Source organism: Zalophus californianus, chromosome 16 (genome assembly GCF_009762305.2).
Source record: "Zalophus californianus isolate mZalCal1 chromosome 16, mZalCal1.pri.v2, whole genome shotgun sequence".
In the NCBI taxonomy this organism is placed as follows: domain Eukaryota; kingdom Metazoa; phylum Chordata; class Mammalia; order Carnivora; family Otariidae; genus Zalophus; species Zalophus californianus.
In genome coordinates this window covers 13,910,748-13,932,293 of record NC_045610.1, presented here as the reverse complement: position 1 = coordinate 13,932,293, position 21,546 = coordinate 13,910,748, and the positions used below count along the sequence as shown (strand labels likewise).

General features: G+C 41.6%; 2 protein-coding genes across 2 annotated transcripts; both read right to left on the bottom strand.

The window, feature by feature from the left end:
- Positions 1-466: 466 nt before the first annotated feature.
- LOC113907978 (olfactory receptor 3A2) lies at positions 467-1,426 on the bottom strand. Its single transcript, XM_027567823.1, has one exon. The coding sequence runs from the start codon at positions 1,412-1,414 to the stop codon at positions 467-469; it is 948 nt and encodes a 315-aa protein (XP_027423624.1). The 5' UTR covers positions 1,415-1,426.
- Positions 1,427-7,187: 5,761 nt separating this feature from the next.
- LOC113907983 (olfactory receptor 3A1) lies at positions 7,188-8,147 on the bottom strand (the record flags this gene model as incomplete). The annotated part of the gene is made up of 1 exon (XM_027567829.2): positions 7,188-8,147. A coding segment is annotated over one exon (960 nt), but the record flags the coding sequence as incomplete, so codon positions are not given.
- Positions 8,148-21,546: the final 13,399 nt, after the last annotated feature.

Genomic DNA, 21,546 nt, shown 5'->3' with positions numbered 1-21,546 from the left:
TTAGCCAAATAGCCCTTCCCTGTAGGACATTGCTGTCCAGAACCACCCAGCTTCTAAGGCTTCAACCTTACCCAGAACAATGAGCACGGCCATACATGAGGCAGCAATTTACCCCGGGCACTTGCTCATATCCCCCCTATCTTACTTGTTTTTCTTTACAGCCCTTATCGCTGTGATGCTCATTCGTGTATTTTGTCTTTCTTAATTAGAATGTGATTTGCATAAGTCCAGAGACTTCTGTCTATTTTGTTCACTAGTCCCCTAGGAGGGTGTCTGGATCATAGAAGCAATTTAATAAATGTTTGCTGTATGAATCAATTATGTAGGACTTGTTTGCAGGGTAAATACATCATGCAAGTCTTCAGGCAGTGAGAGATATGGTTATGGACCATTTTCCCAGGTTATTGCCTTCCTGGGAAGTTTTCTTAACCCAGAGAAGGCAGGAAAGAAGGGATACTATTAACCCTTAGGTTAGTGACTGCCTCCCCACAAGTACTCGCCACAGGGCACCCTGGACATCAGGATTTCTAAGGCTGTAGATAAGTGGGTTCAGCATGGGATTGATAACAGTGTTAAAGACCCCAACCCCTTTATCCTTGTCTGAAGACTCCTCAGAACCAAGACGCATGTAGTTGAAGATACCAGTACCATAGAAGAGGCAAACCACAGTGAGGTGGGAGCCACATGTGGAAAAGGCCTTCCTCCTGCCTTCCACTGAACGGATTCGTAGGACTGCAACTGCCACGTGTGCATAGGACACAGTGATGAGGACCAAGGGGGCTACAGCCATGAAGGCTGCTGCGACAAAGAGCAACAGCTCGTTGAGCTGGGTGCTGGAGCAGGAGAGCTGGAAGAGCTGTGGGAGGTCACAGTAGAAGTGATTGACTGCATTGGGGCCACAGAAGTTGAGGGTATTTAGGGCAATGGTGTGATTTAGTGCATTGGTGAAACCTAAAGCCCAGGACACAGCCACCAATATCCTCTGGACTGTCTGGCTCATTCGGGTGCTGTAGGTCAGGGGCTGGCAGATGGCCAGGAATCGGTCATAGGCCATGACTGTCAATAGAAAGCAGTCCATCCCAGCCAGAAGGTGAAAGAAGAAAAGCTGTGTGAGGCAGGCTCCATACGGAACTGTACGCCTGTGGGACAGGAGACGAGCCAACATCGAGGGAACAGTGACGGTGATGCACCCAACATCCAACACTGATAGGTTCCCCAGGAAGAAGTACATGGGGGTGTGGAGTTTGGGCTCCACCAAGATGGCAGCCAGGATGCTGAGGTTGCCTCCGACTGTGACCAGGTAGGCAAAGAGGAAGACTACAAAGACCACAGACTGCAGCTGTTCTGTTTCTACTAGGCCCAGTAGAATGAACTCAGTAACAGATGTCCTGTTGGCTCTAACTTCTGGATCCATGAGTTTCTGTAAGGAAATGTCCCAGGAGGGGAGATATCAGTCCACTCCAATTTATTTATTCAACATAAATGTTTTAACCCACCCATGTTCAGAGCCTAAGGTAAGTTCTCAGCCGTCTAGGGGATAATATTCCCATTCCCCAGGTCACACTTCACTCACTGACCTCTTCCTTCACCTCGATGCCTTTACTCTGCTCTCAACTGAGATGCCCAAAACCATCACCACTTTGTCCCTCCCATCCTCTCCTACTTGAAAGGGAATACGTGGGAAAATGAATTAAGATAAAGCAGACTTCCCCTTTAAATGTAGTGAGATTAAGATGGATTTCTCCATTTTACTTTGTAAGATCGGCCCACACCAATTAGCAGATTTCAAAATAGAAAAATTAATATTTCCAGAGAAACCAGAAAGCATTTGAAAACCTAGGTTTCAAAGTTATTAGAGATATTGAAGACCAAGCAAAGATACAAAACTCAGAGCCATGACTGCAGATATCAGGTAGTTCAGCCAAGTACGTTTCTCCAAGGTGAGGGACATATGCTGAAGTATAAGTTCAAAATCCCTACATCAATAAATTCCTGGTGTTCTTGGTGCTAACTAAGCCTTTACATTAGACTTTGAATAACAGCTTAATCTAAAGTTATTTCTTCTTTTTTAAAGAGATTTTATTTATTTATTTGACAGAGAGAGAGAGAGAGAGAGAGAGAGAGAGCACAAGCAGGGGGAGCGGCAGGCAGAGGGAGAAGCAGGCTCCCTGTTGAGAAAGGAGCCCAATGCGGGACTCGATCCCAGGACACCGGGATCATGACCTGAGCCGAAGGCAGACGCTTAACGACTGAGCCACCCAGGTGTCTCTGAAGTTATTTATTCTTTTTATAGTATCTGCTGCTTGCCTCTGAAAACAAAACTGTAAGCATGACCTGTGGGTAGGCTGCAGCTGGAGGCAGTTGGCTTTCTGCATTGCACAGCCACCACCCTTTCATTGTCCTTAACTCAGGCATAGTAGTTTGGCCAATAGCACTAAGGAGAGATCCTCAAATGAAGCAGGCACATATGTAGAGAGCCAGATTGAGCCATGTTTTCCAGATCTTATAATAAGATCCTGATGAAAAAAATATCAGTGTTTCTCTATTGCCCATATTATAAGCAGAGCTAGAGCTCCCTAAGAGTAATGTTACTCCCTTGCATAGAATACACTGGAATCAGAGGGAAGAAGTTGGAGTCTGGTGACTCTAACAGAAGGGTGATGGGCTCACATGGATGGAAAGTTGGATGCAGTGATCTCTAAAATACCCTTAAAATTCTAGGATCACCTGATTGGTGAGACGGAGGATCATTCTCAGGCATACTCATCATTGATGAAATTGGTTAAGTGCTTTGCAAATGGACAAATAAATGGATGGATAGCAGCTATAATATATACTATATTAATATATTAATATATACTATGTTAAAGAACAATTAACTACTCTCCAGTCCCCTTTTCAGGTCTATTTTAACATAAGCATTAGATTGTGACCCTGTGATTTTCTACCTCCTTGCTCATCCTGTTTTCTCTACCTGCAATGTCTCCCTTCCAGCTCCACCTCCCATGCATTTCAAGAGTTGACTTAAGCTGGTTTCCTGAAAGTTCCCGTATCAAAAGCATCTCTGTCTGTCTGTTTGTCTCTGTCTCATAAGCTCTTACTACATATTATTTCATGGAACTTAATACTGTTTATCTTCTTGCTCAGTCATTTTTCTATAGAGCATATCTCATCTACTTCACTGTAAGTGACATGAGGACCAAAAACAGGTTTCGTTCAATTTTACAATAGAAATACTTGTGATAATGCTTTACACACAGTAAGTACTCAATATTTATTAAATAAATAAGTGAATGGTTCAAGTATTCATAGGATTGCAGAGAAAGAGAGCATCAGTATGACCTAGAGTTGTCATGGAAGACTTTCTGGACAAATTGGAACTCGAGCTAGAGTTCTGTGAATTAGTGTGATTTATGGGGGGTATAGAGGCAAATGCAGGGTGCGACATTGCTGCAGAGACTACTGCTTTCCTTGGTTTTATGGGACAAGCAGGTAATGTAGCTACACACACACTAGCATGTTTCTTTTCAGGTAAACCGCTGAAGAGAATAAGGCCCTTAGAAGGGGCGTACCTTACAGATAAGTAAGTTATGGCCAAGGGATAGAAGAGCAGCAAAACAGCTGCCACCAACCTGCAAATGGTGAGAGATGAAGCTTGCTTGGAATCAGTGGGATTCTGGAAGACCTCTGACCATCCAGAGACATCCAGAATGTCTAAGGGGTCACCGTGACGCCTATCATGAGGAGTGATAGATGTATCATGTGTTATGATTCTCAGAGGTTTGTTATGAGTCCCAGGTTCTCCCTACTGAGGTATTACAGCTCTCTATCCTGGAACTCCAAACAATCCCTCCACACTCCCAGTGACAAAAAGGCTCAACAAGACCTGGGACTGGAGTGAAGTTTCTAGGCTGCCTGATGCAGTGGGTTCCGGGCAGTGAACCAGACTCAATGAATCCCTTCATACTCTCTCCTAAGAGTAACAGAGAACAGGCTTCCAAGAAATGGGGCCTTGGGCAAAGGGGCACAGAAAAAGAGCCAGGACCTTTGGGTTATATCTTCTGATCTTCCCGTAAAACATTTCCTTTTCCCAGGGGCATCAGTTGCACCACATGAAAAGTCAGGTTTGAGCTAATGGCAGCAATGGAGGCTCCATTTCTGTTTTGTAAGGGCAGGGTTAGGACCCCTGAGCATACTCACCTAGGCATGGGCACAGAAGCCAGTGAGGCTCTTCAGGAAGAAGACGAGGAGCTCTGCAGACCCAGTTATCCACCAGAAAGCAAGTTAATGAGGGAAACAAGCTGATATTCTCTCTTTTGTAGGGCTATCTTCTTTACAGTGTTTTCCCTCCCAGAAGGGAGGAGACAGATGGGAGACAGAGAGACAAGTTGTTTTGTAAACAACCCTTCCTAAATATAGCAACCATGCCTTACACCTTCTGGTATTTAGACTTTCTTAAAAAAAAAAAAAAAAAGAAGAAGAAGAAGAAAAAAAAAAAAGGTTTTCTCTCTAGCCCTAGCTTTATAGGAGGTAGTTAGGGAAGGTGATAAAAATTCCACTTAATGGTGGTGTCACTGAGGTCTACAGAACTTGTTCAAATCCTCAGAGCCACCCAGGAAGCTAGTGTAAGTGGGACTAGATACAGGTTTGCTAGGGAGGAGTTTATTTCTCAGATGTCAACCCCAAGCAGAGCCTTTGAGCAGAGACAAATTAATTTCCAGACTTGCCTGGGACCTGGGGACGAGGAGGAGGCCCCAGAAGAGAGGCAAGAGGGAGAAGTTTTCTTCAAACCCAGTTTCTTAATGAGTCTTCAAGAATGTGGTTCTTTCTCCCTCAGGGCCTTGTTAGTTGGGACCCCCTGGGAATGTATCTTGGTTATGTTCAATGACTCTAGACGTGGGGGTAGAAGAGCTATATTGTTCTAGAAGGACTCCTGTGGAGCTGCCTGTCAATATGACTGTCTAGGCCTGGCTCTGAGGGAATCAGAGCCCCAGTGAAGGCTGCACAGATGTGGGAACGTTGAGGGTTGTGTCCTCTAACTCCTATATTCACCACTACCTACTCAACACCCCTCTCCCAAGAGAGGGTGCTCTGTCTTCTCCCACCAGAGAACCCTTCTACAGTAGGAAATGCACTGTAGACAGACCTGTTTTCTTGTTACTAGTGGTTGACCTTGGACAAGCTGCTGTACCCTTTTGAGCCTCAGTTTCCTCATCTGTGAAATGAGCATATCCTCTAACGTAGCGTACTGCTTGCAGATTAAATAAAGTAAGATTCACTCAGATGCTAGTAGAAGTTTGGCAACATGTCAACATACCAACTGATAACATTTACAGGTGTTTGTTAGGTACACGGTAATATGTTAAGCACTTTTACAAGCCTGGAGTCCCTGTGAATCCTCACACTTCTAGGAAGCATGTTGCGGTAGACATTTCAGATGTCTGATTCACATCTCCCTCAGCCTTATTTCTAATTTCAGCCGTGGCTGGGTCGGACAGTTCCCTGCAGGCTTCTGCTTGTAGCTGGCTGACAGAGGGTAACTTCTTCCCTGGGATCCTCTGATGCCATGAATAATGGCGGCGGGGGTGGGGTGCTCAGTAGGTCTGAGCATGTGCACTCAGAGTGCAGGGAACACCTTGACAATATGAGAGGAGAGCCAATGAGTAAACACCCCAACAGCCCTTCTTCAGGCAATTCCAGGAGGCATTCCATATGCTCATGCTCAATCAAGTCTCTGCTGGATGTCCATAGCAGAGATGTTGGTGCTGAACCCCTCAGTCAGGTACACTTCTTCCTTCTTTGTCCCCTCATAACCACAGTCTTCCTCCCAGGGACTCCTGCTCCCTGAGATGACTTCCCAGTTAATGCATGCATCTGGTCTCAGGCTCTGCTTTTGGGGGAGCCCGACTAAGACAGCTGCTCCTCGGAGTAGCCCTAGGAAGCATGTCCTTCAGATGGGATTCTGGAACTGGAGCATTCACCACTGTTTGGGTTAAGTGGGGTTGGCGATAACCATAGTTTCATTACTGAGACTCAGTTGTGGTATGTTGGGATGAGGTACAGGTGAAAGGTGAAACCCTGGGTCATGTGCTAACACTAGCACATTAATATGATGAGAACCATGGTAATTATAAGAACTGTGGAGTTTTGAGAATTAAGGGTAGCTTCTGTTAATTTTCTGGATGCCTGAAGAAACAATGATAGGCCCAGGTCAGGCAACGATCAATTTAGGATATGTTGTAAAAGCCAGAAGACTTCCCTGGCAATGTTTCACGGGGTGTTAATCTTCTGCAGCTACAAGGTAGCATTGAAAATCACTTCTTGTACCTAATTGTAAGGGTCACAGAACTACAAGGGAGGCTGAATGTGCAGCTTAAAGGGAAGGGCACCTCCTGTGCTAAATCCAGGGCCCTGCTGAGGAAGGAATGAGATCCTGAGTCTTGAGATGGGAATATTTGAGAGGTTGAGCATGAGAATTTTGAACCCCCAGTCTCTCTTGGAGCCAAAGGCAAAAGCATCCCTTTCTATTTGCTGGTGGAGATGAACCTCCTTTTGTGTGATGGCCATGCAAAGACCTCATATGAAGCAGATGCCTTACAAGATGATTCTTGTCGTCCTCAAGAACATTTCCCATGTCTCCTCTGTGCCTCCAGAATAATTGGGATTAGGTCTCAGCATATTCTGAGAAAGGCAATCCCACCCATGATGCAAGAGAAATAATTTACTCCCTGAAAGAATCCCATACCTGGCCATGAGAGGCTGAATAATACTCCCCTGGATATCCATATCCTAATCCCTGAAATCAACTTTATATGGAAAAATTAGGACCTTGTAAATGTGATTGCTAGGGCTCTTCATCTGGGGAGATGGCATCCTGGACCCTTCAAGTGGGCCCCAGCCGTCAAGGCTCCGAGGTTTCACTTCTACACAGAAAAGGGAGCATGCAGGGACTGAAATTGTAATTTGTCAAAGGGGCTGGGCTTAGCAGAGTTTAACATGTTTATTGTCTACAAATTGGGCATAGCCTCTTTGGGAAACAAAAACTATTATCCTTAACAAAATATCTTCATGTGCAGGGAGACCGAGGCAATTATGGAACATTTGTCTTAGTTACTGGCTTTAGAGTATTTCTCTTTTAGTTCAGAAAGAGAAAAGGAGCGGGTGACATTCCAGACCTCAAGACCTTGTCAAGCTAGTGACCGCTTCCCCTTGAGCACCTGCCAGAGGGCATCCTGTACATCAGGGTTCCTGAGGCTGTAGATGATTGGATTCAGCATGGGGTTGATAACAGTGTTGAAGACTCCAACCCCTTTATCCTTGTTTGAAAGCTTGGCTGAACCAAGTCGCATGTAATTAAATATACCTGAACCGTAGAATATGCCCACCACAGTGAGGTGAGAGCCACATGTGGAGAAGGCTTTTTTCCTGCCCTCAGCAGAGCGGATTCGTAGAACTGCAGCTGCCACATGGGCATAGGAGGTGATGATGAGAGCCAAGGGAGTACCTGCCATTATGAAACCCACAGCAAAGAGCAGCAGCTCATTGAGCTGGGTGCTAGAGCAGGAGAGCTGGAAGAGCTGTGGGAGGTCACAGTAGAAGTGATTGATCACGTTGGGACCACAGAACTTGAGTGTGGCTATGGCTACTGTGTGAGTCAGTGCATTGGTGAAGGCTAAAGCCCAGGACACAGCCACCAATATCCTCTGGACTGTCTGGCTCATTCGGGTGCTGTAGGTCAGGGGCTGGCAGATGGCCAGGAATCGGTCATAGGCCATGGCTGTCAGCAGGAAGCAGTCTACCCCAACCAAGAGATGGAAGAAGAAAAGTTGTGTGAGGCAGGCTCCATAGGGAATTGTATGCTTGTGGGACAGGAGACGAGCCAACATCGAGGGAACAGTGACGGTGATGCACCCAACATCCAGCACTGATAGGTTCCCCAGGAAGAAGTACATGGGGGTGTGGAGTTTGGGCTCCACCAAGATGGCAGCCAGGATGCTGAGGTTGCCTCCAACTGTGACCAGGTAGGCAAAGAGGAAGACTATAAAGACAACTGGCCACAGCTCTGGTGTCTCCACTAAACCCAACAGGATGAACTCAGTAATGGCTGTTCTGTTGGCCCCAAATTTTGACTGCTTTAGTTCCTGCAAGGAAACAACCAAGGAGAAAAAAAATCATTCCTCTCAGTATATTGATTCAAAAAGAAGAAACCGATTCTGTAGGGCAGCAAAATTTGCCATCTCAAATGGCATGTGGATTATTTTAGACTGATTACTTTTAGAAAAACATAAGTCTCGGGGGGCGGAGCAAGATGGCGGAGGAGTAGGGGAACCTAGATTTCGTCTGGTCTCAGGAATTCAGCTGAATAGGGATCAAACCATTCTGAACACCTACGAACTCAACAGGAGATCGAACAGGAGAGTAGCAACAACTCTCTGAACAGAGAAGCGACCACTTACTGGAAGGTAGGACGTGCGGAGAAGTGAATCCGAGGCGATATTCGGGAGGATAGACGGCGGGGGAGGGGCCTCCGCCGGCCGCTTCTGGCAAGTGCTAGAGCCGCGGAGCACAAAATCGGAACTGTTAGAAGTCGGCTCCGGGGAAGGACGTCGCTGCAGTGGCTAAGCGAGGGGTGGAATCCTCCCGGGACAGTGTGGTCTCAGGACCCTCGAGGTCACAGAAAGACCGGGGGTGCCTGAGTGCGCCAGAGCTCCCAGGTATCGGAGTGGGGAAGCCGGCTGCAGAGACGGAGCCAAGGCGCGGGCTCTCAGCTCGGGGTTGCCATAAACTGTGATCCGCGGCCCAGTCGGGCCACTGCTCCTCCAGCAGGGACCCAACAAGTGGCAGAGCCGGGGAGACTCCCCTTCCTTCCCAGGGAGGAGTGGCGCGGGAACGCACTGCAGGGATCTGCTGGGTTTGGAGACTCCACGTGGGGTCAGGTACCAGAGATAGCAACGCTCTGTCACAGGCCGGGTGAGCACGGAGAGCGGCCGGAGACCGGGGACACGGGAGTGACTGCTTTTCTCTGGGGGCGCACTGAGGAGCGGGGCCCCGAGTTCTCAGCTCCTCCGGGTGGAGATTGGGAGGCCACCATTTTTGCCCTGGTCCTCCAAAGCTGTACCGAGAGCTTGCAGGGAACAAAATCTCCTGTGATCAAACCCGAGCAGCTTGCTTAGCCCAGATCGACAAGGGCGGGGCAATTCAGCCTCCGGCAAAGACATTTGGAAACCACAGCAACAGGCCCCTCCCCCAGAAGATCAGCACAAACAGCCAGCAAGCCAAGACCAAGTTTACCGATCAAGGAGAACGGGAGAACTCCAGCGCTAGGGGAATACTGCACATAGAAATCATGGCTTTTTTTTTTTTACCATGATTCATTAGTTCATCAAAGTTAATTTTTGTTAACTGTTTTTTTTTTATTTTTCTTTTTCCCTTTTTCAACCAACATCTTATCAATCAAAAAAACTTTTTATTTGTCATTTTTAGAGTCATATTTTATCCCTTCATAGTAGTTACCCTTATTTTTGGCATATATATATAAGTTGTTCTCTCTTTAAAATTTTGAGATACAGTTTCTTCTAACAGATCAAAATATACCCTAAATCACTAGTGTATGGCTCTGTTCTAGTCTCCAGCCTGATCACATTCTCTCCCTTTTTTCTTTCTTTTTCTTAAATCTTCTTCTTTCTTTTTTCAAACAACTTCTTATCTTACAAAGTCCTTTTATAAAATCTTTTATAATTTTTATCTTTACAGTCATCTTCCATCCCTTCATTGTATCAACCCTTATTTTGTACATATATGTCTTTCTTCCTTTAAAATTTTAGGAGGCACTTTTTTCTAACAGACCAAGATACGCCCAATATCTAGTGTGTGGCACTGCTCTATGCACTAGCCTGATCATATTTGATCACATTCTGTTTTTTTGTATTGCTCTGTTTTTGTTTTTATCTTTTTTTCTTTTTTTTCCTCTTTCCTTTTTCTTTCTTTCCCTTTCTTTTCCCCTGGTTTCAGGTCTTTTCTGATTTGTATACAGTATATTTGCTGGGGACGTTGTAAACCTGTTAGCATTTTGTTCTCTCATTCATCTATTCTCCTCTGGACAAAATGACAAGACGAAAAAATCACCTCAGCAAAAAGAACAAGAGGTAGTACCGTCAGCCAGGGACCTACTCAATGCGGACATTAGTACGATGTTGGACCTAGAGTTCAGAATCATGACTTTAAAGATACTAGCTGGGCTTGAAAAAAGCGTGGAAGTTAATAGAGAAACCCTTTCTGGAGAAATAAAAGAACTAAAATCTAACCAAGTTGAAATCAAAAAGGCTATTGATGAGGTGCAATCAAAAATGGGGGCACTAACTGCTAGGATAAATGAGGGAGAAGAGAGAATCAGTGATATACAAGACCAAATTATGGAAAATAAAGAGGCTGAGAAAAAGAGGGAGAAACAACTACAGGATCACGAGGGCAGAATTCGAGAGATAAGTGATACGATAAGATGAAACAACATTAGAATAATTGGGATCCCAGAAGAAGAAGAAAGAGAGAGAGGGGCAGAAGGTATATTGGAGCAAATAATAGCAGAGAACTTCCCTAATGTGAGGAAGGAAACAGGCATCAAAATCCAGGAGGCACAGAGAAACCCTCTCAAAATCAATAATAATAGGTCAACACCCTGACATCTAATAGTAAAACTTATGAGTCTCAGAGACAAAGAGAAAATCCTGAAAGCAGCTCGGGAGAAGAGATATGTAACCTACAATGGTAAAAACATTAGATTGGCAACAGACCTATCCACAGAGACCTGGCAGGCCAGAAAGGACTGGCAAGATATCTTCAGAGCACTAAACGAGAAAAATATGCAGCCAAGAATATTATATCCATCTAGGCTGTCATTGAAAATAGAAGGAGAGATAAAAAGCTTCCAGAACAAACAAAAACTAAAGGAATTTGCAAACACGAAACCAGCCCTATAAGAAATATTGAAAGGGGTCCTCTAAGCAAAGAGAGAGCCTAAAAGCAGCAAAGATCAGAAAGGAACACAGACAACATACAGTAACAGTCACCTTACAGGCAATACAATGACACTAAATTCATACCTTTCAATAGTTACCCTGAATGTAAACGGGCTCAATGTCCCAATCAAAAGACACAGGCTATCAGATTGGATTAAAAAACAAGACCCATCCATATGCTGTCTGCAAGAGGCTCATTTTAGACCCAAAGACACCCCCAGATTGAAAGTGAGGGGGTGGAAAACCATTTACCATGCTAATGGACACCAAAAGAAAGCTGGGGTGGCAATCCTTATATCAGACAAACTAGATTTTAAAACAAAGACTGTAATAAGAGATGAGGAAGGACACTATCCTACTTAAAGGGTCTATCCAACAAGAAGATCTAACGATTGGAAATATCTATGCCCCAAACATGGGAGTAGCCAATTCTATAAGGCAATTAATAACAAAAGCAAAGAAACACATTAACAACAATACAATAATAGTGGGGGACTTTAACACCCCCCTGACTGAAATGGACAGATCATCTAAGCAAAAGATCGACAAGGAAATAAAGACTTTAAATGACACACTGGACAAATGGACTTCACAGACATATTCAGAACATTCCATCCCAAAGCAACGGAATACACATTCTTCTCTAGTGCCCATGGAACATTCTCCAGAATTGATCACATCCTAGGTCACAAATCAGGTCTCAACCGGTACCAAAAGATTGGGATGATTCCCTGCATATTTTCAGACCACAATGCTTTGAAACTAGGACTCAATCACAAGAGGAAAGTCGGAAAGAACTCAAATACATGGAGGCTAAAGAGCATCCTACTAAAGAATGAATGGGTCCACCCAGGAAATTAAAGAAGAATTTTAAAAATTCATGAAAACCAATGAAAATGAAAACACAACTGTCCAAAATCTTTGGGATACAGCAAAGGCAGTCCTGAGAGGAAAGTATATAGCAATACAAGCCTTTCTCAAGAAACAAGAAAGCTCTCAAATACACAAGCTAACCCTACACCTAAAGGACCTGGAGAAAGAACAGCAAATATAGCCTAAACCCAGCAGGAGAAGAGAAATCATAAAGATCAGAGCAGAAATCAATGAACTAGAAACCAAAAGAACAGTAGAACAGATCCACGAAACTAGGAGCTGGTTCTTTGAAAGAATTAACAAGATTGATAAACCCCTGGCCAGACTGATCAAAAAGAAAAGAGAAATGACCCAAATCAACAAAATCATGAATGAAAGAGGAGAGATCACAACCCACACCGAAGAAATACAAACAATTATAAGAACATATTATGAGCAACTCTATGCCAGCAAATTAGATAACCTGGAAGAAATGGGTGCATTCCTAGAGATGTATCAACTACCAAAATTGAACCAGGAAGAAATAGAAAACCTGAACAAACCTATAACCACTAAGGAAATTGAAGCAGTCATCAAAAATCTCCCGAGAAACAAAAGCCCACGGCCAGATGGCTTCCCAGGGGAATTCTATCAGACATTTAAAGAAGAATTAATACCTATTCTCCTGAAACTGTTCCAAAAAATAGAAATGGAAGGAAAACTTCCAAATTCATTTTATGAGGCCACCTTTACCTTGATCCCAAAACCAGACAAACACCCCATCAAAAAGGGGAATTACAGACCAATATCCTTGATGAACATGGATGCAAAAATTCTCACCAAAATACTAGCCAATAGGATCCAACAGTACATTAAAAGGATTATCCACCATGACCAAGTGGGATTTATCCTTGGGCTGCAAGGCTGGTTCAACATCCGCAAATCAATCAACGTGACACAATACATTAACAAAAGAAAGAACAAGAATCATAGGATCCTCTCAATAGATGCAGAAAAAGCATTTGACAAAGTATAGCATCCTTTCTTGATCAAAACTCTTCAGAGTATAGGGATAGAGGGTACATACCTCAATATCATAAAAGCCATCTACGAAAAACCTACAGTGAATATCATTCTCCATGGGGAAAGGCTGAGAGCTTATCCCCTATGGTCAGGAAGGAGGCAGGGATGTCCACTCTCACCACTGCTATTCAACATAGTATTAGAAGTCCTAGCCATAGCAATCAGACAACAAAAAGAAATCAAAGGCATCCAAATGGGCAAAGAGGAAGTCAAACTCTCACTCTTTGTAGATGATATGATACTGTATGTGGACAACCCAAAAGACTCCACCCCAAAACTGCTAGAAATCATCCAGGAATTCAGTAAAGTGGCAGGATATAAAATCAATGCACAGAAATCAGTGGCATTCCTATACACCAACAACAAGACAGAAGAGAGACAAATCAAGGAGTCGATCCCATTTACAATTGCACCCAAAACCATAAGATACCTAGGAATAAATTCAACCAAAGAGGCAAAGGATCTGTACTCAGAAAACTATAAAATACTCAGGAAAGAAATTGAGGAAGACACAAAGAAATGAAAAAACCTTCCATTCTCATGGATTGGGAGCACCAACTTTGTGAAGATGTCAATGCTACCTAGAGCAATCTACACATTCAATGCAATCCCCATAAAAATACCATCCACTTTTTTCAAAGAAATGGAACAAATCATCCTAAAATTTGTATGGAACCAGAAGAGACCCCGAATAGCCGGAGGAATATTGAAAAAGAAAAGCAAAGCTGGCGGCATCACAATTCCGGACTTCCAGCTCTATTACAAAGCTGTCATCATCAAGACAGTATGGTACTGGCACAAAAACAGGTACATAGATCAATGGAACAGAATCGAGAGCCCAGAAATGGACCCTCAACTCTATGGTCAACTTATCTTTGACAAAGCAGGAAAGAATGTCCAATGGCAAAAAGACATTCTCTTCAACAAATGGTGTTGGGAAAATTGGACAGCCACATGCAGAAGAATCAAACTGGACCATTTCCTTACACCACACACAAGAATAGACTCCAAATGGTTGAAAGACCTAAACGTGAGACAGGAGTCCATCAAAATCTTAAAGGAGAACACAGGTAGCAACCTCTTCGACCTCAGCCGCAGCAACTTCTTCCTAGAAACATCACCAAAGGCAAGGGAAGCCAGGGCAAAAATGAACTATTGGGATTTCATGAAGATAAAAAGCTTTTGCACAGCAAAAGAAACAGTCCACAAAACCAAAAGACAACCGACAGAATGGGAGAAAATATTTGCAAATGACATATCAGATAAAGGGCTAGTATCCAAAATCTATAAAGAACTTATCAAACTCAACACCCAAAGAACAAATGATCCAATCAAGAAATGGGCAGAAGACATGAACAGACATTTTTCCAAAGAAGACTTCCAAATGGCCAACAGGCACATGAAAAAGTGCTCAACATCACTCAGCATCAGGGAAATCCAAATCAAAACCTCAATGAGATACCACCTCACACCAGTCAGAATGGCTAAAAATAACAAGTCAGGGAACGACAGATTTTGGCGGGGATGCAGAGAAACGGGAACCCTCCTACACTGTTGGTGGGAATGCAAGCTGGGGCAACCACTCTGGAAAACAGTATGGAGGTTCCTCAAAAAGTTGAAATTAGAGCTACCATTCGATCCAGCAACTGCACTACTGGGCATTTACCCCAAAGATAGAAATGTAGGGATCGGAAGGGGTACGTGCACCCCAATGTTTATAGCAGCAATGTCCACAATAGCCAAACTGTGGAAAGAGCCAAGATGTCCATCGACAGGTGAATGGATAAAGAAGTGGTATATATACACAATGGAATATTATGCAGCCATCAAAAGGAAGGAGATCTTGCCATTTGCAACGACGTGGTTGGAACTGGAGGGTGTAATGCTGAGTGAAATAAGTCAATCAGAGAAAGACATGTATCATATTACCTAACTGATATGAGGAATTCTTAATCTCAGGAACAAACTGAGTGTTACTGGAGAGGTTGCGGGTGGGAGGGAGGGGGTGGCTGGGTGATAGACATTGGGGAGGGTATGTGCTATGGTGAGCGCTGTGAATTGTGTAAGACTGTTGAATCACAGATCTGTACTTCTGAAACAACACAACATATTTTAAGAAAAAAGAAAAAGAAGAAGATAGCAGGAGAGGAAGAATGAAGGGGAGTAATTCAGAGGGGGAGACGAACCATGAGAGATGATAGACTCTGAAAAAGAAACTGATGGTTCTAGAGGGGAGGAGGGTAGGGGGATGGGTTAGCCTGGTGATGGGTATTAAAGAGGGCACCTTCTGCATGGAGCACTGGGTGTTATGAACAAACAATGAATCATGGAACACTACATCAAAAACAAATGATGTAATATATGGTGATTAACATAACAATAAAAAATTTTTAAAAAAAGAAAGTTTTATAACGTTAAAGGACTCTAGGCATTTACTTCAATTAATTCCAGGGCACACAGTCAAATTTTATTTACCCACCACTACTTATTTTATAATTAAATTTTTCAACTGAAAAGCATACTAAATATGAATATGAATATGGAAAAAATGTTATGGATACCAATTATTTTACGTTTGTTAATCTCTTAACTGAATAAATGTTAACTGTTTCAATAAAAAAAAAAAGAAAAGAAAAAGCGAAGTCTCAGGAAGAACCTTTGCCTTCCCCCATATGCGTAAATGGGTTTAGATATAGGACTTGCTCCAGGAAGGGGGCTATCAAGATAGATACTTACAGTATCACATAAACTAAGTGTGGTAGACAGGGAGCATTATAGTGGCTTTCATTCCACAATAGGATTAATTTGACAGAATAAAGTAAGGCTGTAAAAGCTCTCAATATAATTATCCAGGAGGTAAAGTTAATTGGTGTATATGCCTTTCCCAAATGCCCATGAAACATTCACCCTCCAGAAAAGAGCATGTTGGGACACCTGGGTGGCTCAGTTGGCTAAGCATGTGACTCTTGATTTCAGCTCAGGTCATGATCACAGGGTCGTAAGACTGAACCCCTCATTGGGCTCTGTGCTCAGCAAGGAGTCTGCTGGAGATTCTCTCTCTCTCTCCCCCTTCCCCTTCTTGCTCCTTCTCTCTCAAATAAATAAATAAATTTTTTAAAAAGAGCGTGTATAAACCTGAAATTCAGAAAATTCCAAAAGAATTAAGAAAACAGGTAATAATATTTAATTGCAATCCAATTTAAGGAAAAATGATTTTTAAAAATAAGTCCTTTTACCCCAAAGATAAAAATGTAAGGATATGAAGGGGTACATGCATCCCAATGTTTATAGCAGCAATGTCCACAGTAGCCAAACTGTGGAAAGAGCCAAGATGTCCATCGACAGATGAATGGATAAAGAAGAAGTGGTATATATACACAATGGAATATTATGCAGCCATCAAGGGGAATGAAATCTTGCCATTTGCAACGACATGGATGGAACTGGAGGGTATTATGCTGAGCAAAATAAGTCAATCAGTGAAAGACATGTATCATATGACCTCACTGATATGAGGAATTCTTTTTTCTTAAATTTTGTATTGTTATGTTAATCACCATACATTACATCATTAGTTTTTGATGTAGTGTTCCATGATTCATTGTTTGTGTATAACACCCAGTGCTCCATGCAGAGCATGCCCTCTTTACGACACATCACCAGGCTAACCCATCTCAATGTTTGAAATAATCTGTAAGAAACAGTTGGACCAGAGGGAATTAAAACTAAAACTAAAGAACATCAGGGAAAGGTGAAAAGGGGAGAGTGAAACCAGCACTCACTGGAACATGTGGATTATCACTAAATCAGTGTTCATAAGCAAAGTTATAGCCCTAAGTAAATACATTAAAAGCAAAAAATAAAGAAAGCGATTAAATAATCAGATCAAGACATTAGAGAAAGAACTGTAAGAAATGGGAAGAGGCTGGTTAAGAGTTACAAACTTTCATGTTGGCGGGGATGTGGAGAAAAGGGAACCCTCCTACACTGTTGGCGGGAATGCAAGCTGGTGCAACCGCTCTGGAAAACAGTATGGAGGTTCCTCAAAAAGTTGAAAATGGAGCTACCATACGATCCAGCAATTGTACTACTGGGTATTTACCACAAAGATACAAATGTAGGGATCCGAAGGGGCACGTGCATCCCAATATTTATAGCAGCAATGTCCACAATAGCCAAACTGTGGAAAGAGCCAAGATGTCCATCGACAGATGAATGGATAAAGAAGAAGTGGTATATATACACAATGGAATATTATGCAGCCATCAAAAGGAAGGAGATCTTCCCATTTGCAACGACGTGGATGGAACTGGAGGGTGTTATGCTGAGTGACATAAGTCAATCAGAGAAAGACATGTATCATATGACCTCACTGATATGAGGAATTCTTAATCTCAGGAAACAAACTGAGGGTTGCTGGAGTGGTGGGGGGTGGGAGAGATGGGGTGGCTGGGTGATAGACATTGGGGAGGGTATGTGCTATGGTGAGCGCTGTGAATTGTGCAAAACTGTTGAATCACAGATCTGTACCTCTGAAACAAATAATGCAATATATCTCAAGAAAAAAAAAAGAAGACAGCAGGAGGGGAAGAATGAAGGGGGTAAATCGGAGGGGGAGACGAACCATGAGAGACGATGGACTCTGAAAAACAAACTGAGGGTTCTAGAGGGGAGGGGGGTGGGGGATGGGTTAGCCTGGTGATGGGTATTAAAGAGGGCACGTTCTGCGTGGAGCACTGGGTGTTATACACAAACAACGAATCATGGAACACTACATCAAAAACTAATGATGTAATGTATGGTGATTAACATAACAATAAAACATTTAAAGAAAAAAAAAGAGTTACAAACTTTCAGCCATAAGAGCCATAAGAATTTGAGGATCTAGTGGCGCCTGGGTGGCTCAGTCGTTAAGCGTCTGCCTTTGGCTCAGGTCATGATCCCAGGGTCCTGGGATCGAGCCCCGCATCGGGCTCCCTGCTCAGCGGGAGGCCTGTTTCTCCCTCTCCCACTCCCCCTGCTTGTGTTCCCTCTCTTGCTGTCCCTCTCTGTCAAATAAATAAATAAAATCTTAAAAAAAAGAGAGAATTTGAGGATCTAATGTTTAACGTGGTGACTATAGTTGATAACACTGTACTGTATAATTGAAATTTTCTGAGAGTGTAGAACTTATATATTTTCACACACAAACGGAAAGGTAAATATGTGAGGTGAGGAATGTGTTAACTTGATTGTGAGAATCCTTTCACAATGTAAACATACATCAAACCATCGTGTTGTATACTTTAAATATATTATAAGTTTATTTGTCAGTTGTCCCTCAATAAGGCTGAGCAAATATAAAATAAAATAACATTTTATGAGCTTTTACAAAAAGAGAAATGAAATGTAGTACAGGTATTTAGTACATGATATAAGTGGCATGTCGGATGAACGGGGAATGTGCTCTGGGGTAAGTACTCTGAGGGCAGGAGTACAGTTCTCTGGGAAAGACTGAAGTTGTACACATGCCTCATATAGTTTGCAAAAATAAACTCTGAACAGATCAAAAATTTAAATATAAAAATTAAACTGGGAAGTTTTAGGGAAAAATTGAAGAATTTTAATAGTGTAAGGATGACTCAAAATGTAGAAAAAAATTTAAAAATAACCAAAATTAATGATTCTATTAAAATTCAAAAATTCTGGCAAATTAGCTAAGCTGGAACTGCATTTCCCCAAATCCCATTCTCTGTATAGGTTTGGCTACAAGGAGAATTTGTAGGATAGTTGTAAGGCAGACATGAAAGTTAAAAAAAGCAATTTGGCATTATATTTCAAAATTACAAATGCGTTTTCTTTTTACCTGGAAATTCCACTTCTGGAAATTTATCCAACAGATATGGTCACAAAGAAGAGGTGACATATGAATGAGGTTATTTGTTGTAACATGGTTTTTAAGAGCCAATAATTGAAAATAACCTGTGTTCACCACAAGAGGGCTGAGTAAATTAATTTGTATATCCTTACAAAGGATATGAAGCTGTAGGAAATGGTTCTATCTGTGCTGACTCAAGAGACATCAAAGCCAAATTATGAAATGTAAAGCACAACTGGTTGAAGGAATATAGTATTCTTTGGTTTTGTTTTAAAAAGAAGGGGAAAAGCCCACTCACACACAAACACACACACACACTCACACACTTGCACACACATATAGTATAATCTTCTAGTTATGGAATGACTGAGTCATGGGAATAAAAGACACAGTATAAGGAATATATCAGGGATACTGTAGTAGCAACATAATGGGACAGATGGTAGCTACACTTTTTTTTTAAAAAGTTTTTTTTATTTATTTGAGAGAGAGGGAGCACAAGCAGAGGGAGCGGCAGGCAGAGGGAGAAGCAGGCTCCCTGCCAAGCAAGGAGCCCAATCCCAGGACCCTGGGATCATTACCTGAGCTGAAGGCAGATGCTTAACCAACTGAGCCACCCAGCTCTCTCGTAGCTACACTTCTGTTAAACATAGCATAATGTATAAACTTGTCAAATTCCTAAGTTGTACATTCAAACTAATGTCACATTGTGTATCAACTATACTCAAATTAAAAAATAATAAGAAAATATAAGTCTATTTAAATAATCAGATAGACTATCATCTGGGCAAGAATAAGTAAGAAGAAAAGGGATGAATACAAACAAGAATAAGGAAGCGTTATTGGGGCACCTGGGTGGTGCTGCTGGTTAAGCATCCAACTCTTGGTTTTTGCTCAGGTCATGATCTTAGGGTCATGAGATCGAGCCCTGCACTGGGCTTTGTGCTCAGGACAGTCTGCTTAAATTTCTCTGTCCCTCTCCCTCTGCTCCTCCACAATGCAAGCTCTCACTCTCTCAAATAAATAACTAAATCTTAAAAAAAAAAAAAAAAGAATTAGAAAGGATGATAACCAGAGATAGAAAAAGAAAAAATTAAATTTAAAGAGAATACTCCCTATAACTCGATATTATTTAAATGGAAAATTTCAATAAAACAGATACAATTGTAGGAACATATAAATTAAAATATATTCCAGAACAGTCTCAATACCCAAGTAAACCAGAAACAGGCAAGAAAGTAAAAAAAATTGTCAAAGAAATAATTACTCTAGTAGCCATCTCTAGCCTCATAAAACTGAGACATTTGATTTAACTTCAATGAAAAGAATATTCTCATGTTATGTAAACTTTCCTGCAGCACCGGAAAAAAATTTAAGCTTCCCAATACCTTTTAAAAAAATTGTAGTTGACAGACAATGTTACATAAGTTTCAGAGGTAGTGATTGGACAAGTCTATATGTTATGCTATGCTCACCAGAAGTGTAGCTGCCATCTGTCACCATACAGTGCTATACAATACCATCGACTATATTTTCTGTGTGTGTACTTTTCATCCCTGTGACTTATTCATTCCATAATTGGAAGCCTGTACCTCCCATTCCCCTTCACCATTTTGCCCATCCCTCTACCTCCCTTTCCTCTGACAACCACCAGTTTGTTCTCTGTATTTATGGGCTCTTTGTTTTGTCTTGATTTTTAGATTCTACATATAAGTAAAATCATATGGTATTTGTCTAACTTGTTTCATTTGGCATCATACTCTCTAGGTCCTATAGACTTTTTATGAAGTTAGCATATATTTGATACTAAAAATATAACATTTTTGGAAGAAATATATGAAATATCACTAAAGAGCAACATTAATTGTGACTACAGAAGCAAAATGCCAAATATAACTACAGGAAATTTGAAATATCAGAATATTTAAAAGAATCTCTCGTGATTAAGAGACCTCTTATAAAAAAATTGAAGATGATTTAATATAAGTAAGTGTATGCATATAATATATCAGATCAATTGCCTAAAAGTTACTTTTTACAGGTTACAATCCTTTCTTGATTTAAAAGAAAAAACATCCAGCTATGGTCATCTAGGAATAGAGGGATACTGCAGGATAATTTCTAATGGAGAAAAACAAACAGAAGTTAGAGAGGGATCCCTACCATTACATCTATTTTTATAATGGTCCTAGAATCATTATGAAATTAATGTCAAGAAATAGAAAAATCAAATTTATGTATTGAAAAGGAAGAGAAAGCAAATTTTTTGATTGTCCACAAAAAATAATGAAGAGTTATTAGAAAAAAAGTAGCAAGATAAAAATCAAATATACAAAATCTATACATTCTTTATATACCATCAGTGCATATTGGTAGGAAACATAAAGCAAAAAACAAATTCAAAAATTAAAATCTTAGGATATGCAAGTGACTAAAGCAGGATGCAAAACTGTACAACATGGTATTATTTCAGTATTAACATAGACAAATACACAGTCATACTCTCGCACTCTCACACACAGAAACAAGGCTGTAAAGAAATACTAAACTTTATTAGTGGTTTGAGTAATAATATGAATGGATTTTATTATTTTCTACTCTTCTCTACTTTCTGGTTTGTCTACAATGAATGCAGATTATTTTTTATAATATTTTATGAAGTACCACCTCCTGGGCATGATCATGAAACGCTTACTAAGTCCCACATCACAATGAACTAACTGCACAAAAGAGAAACCA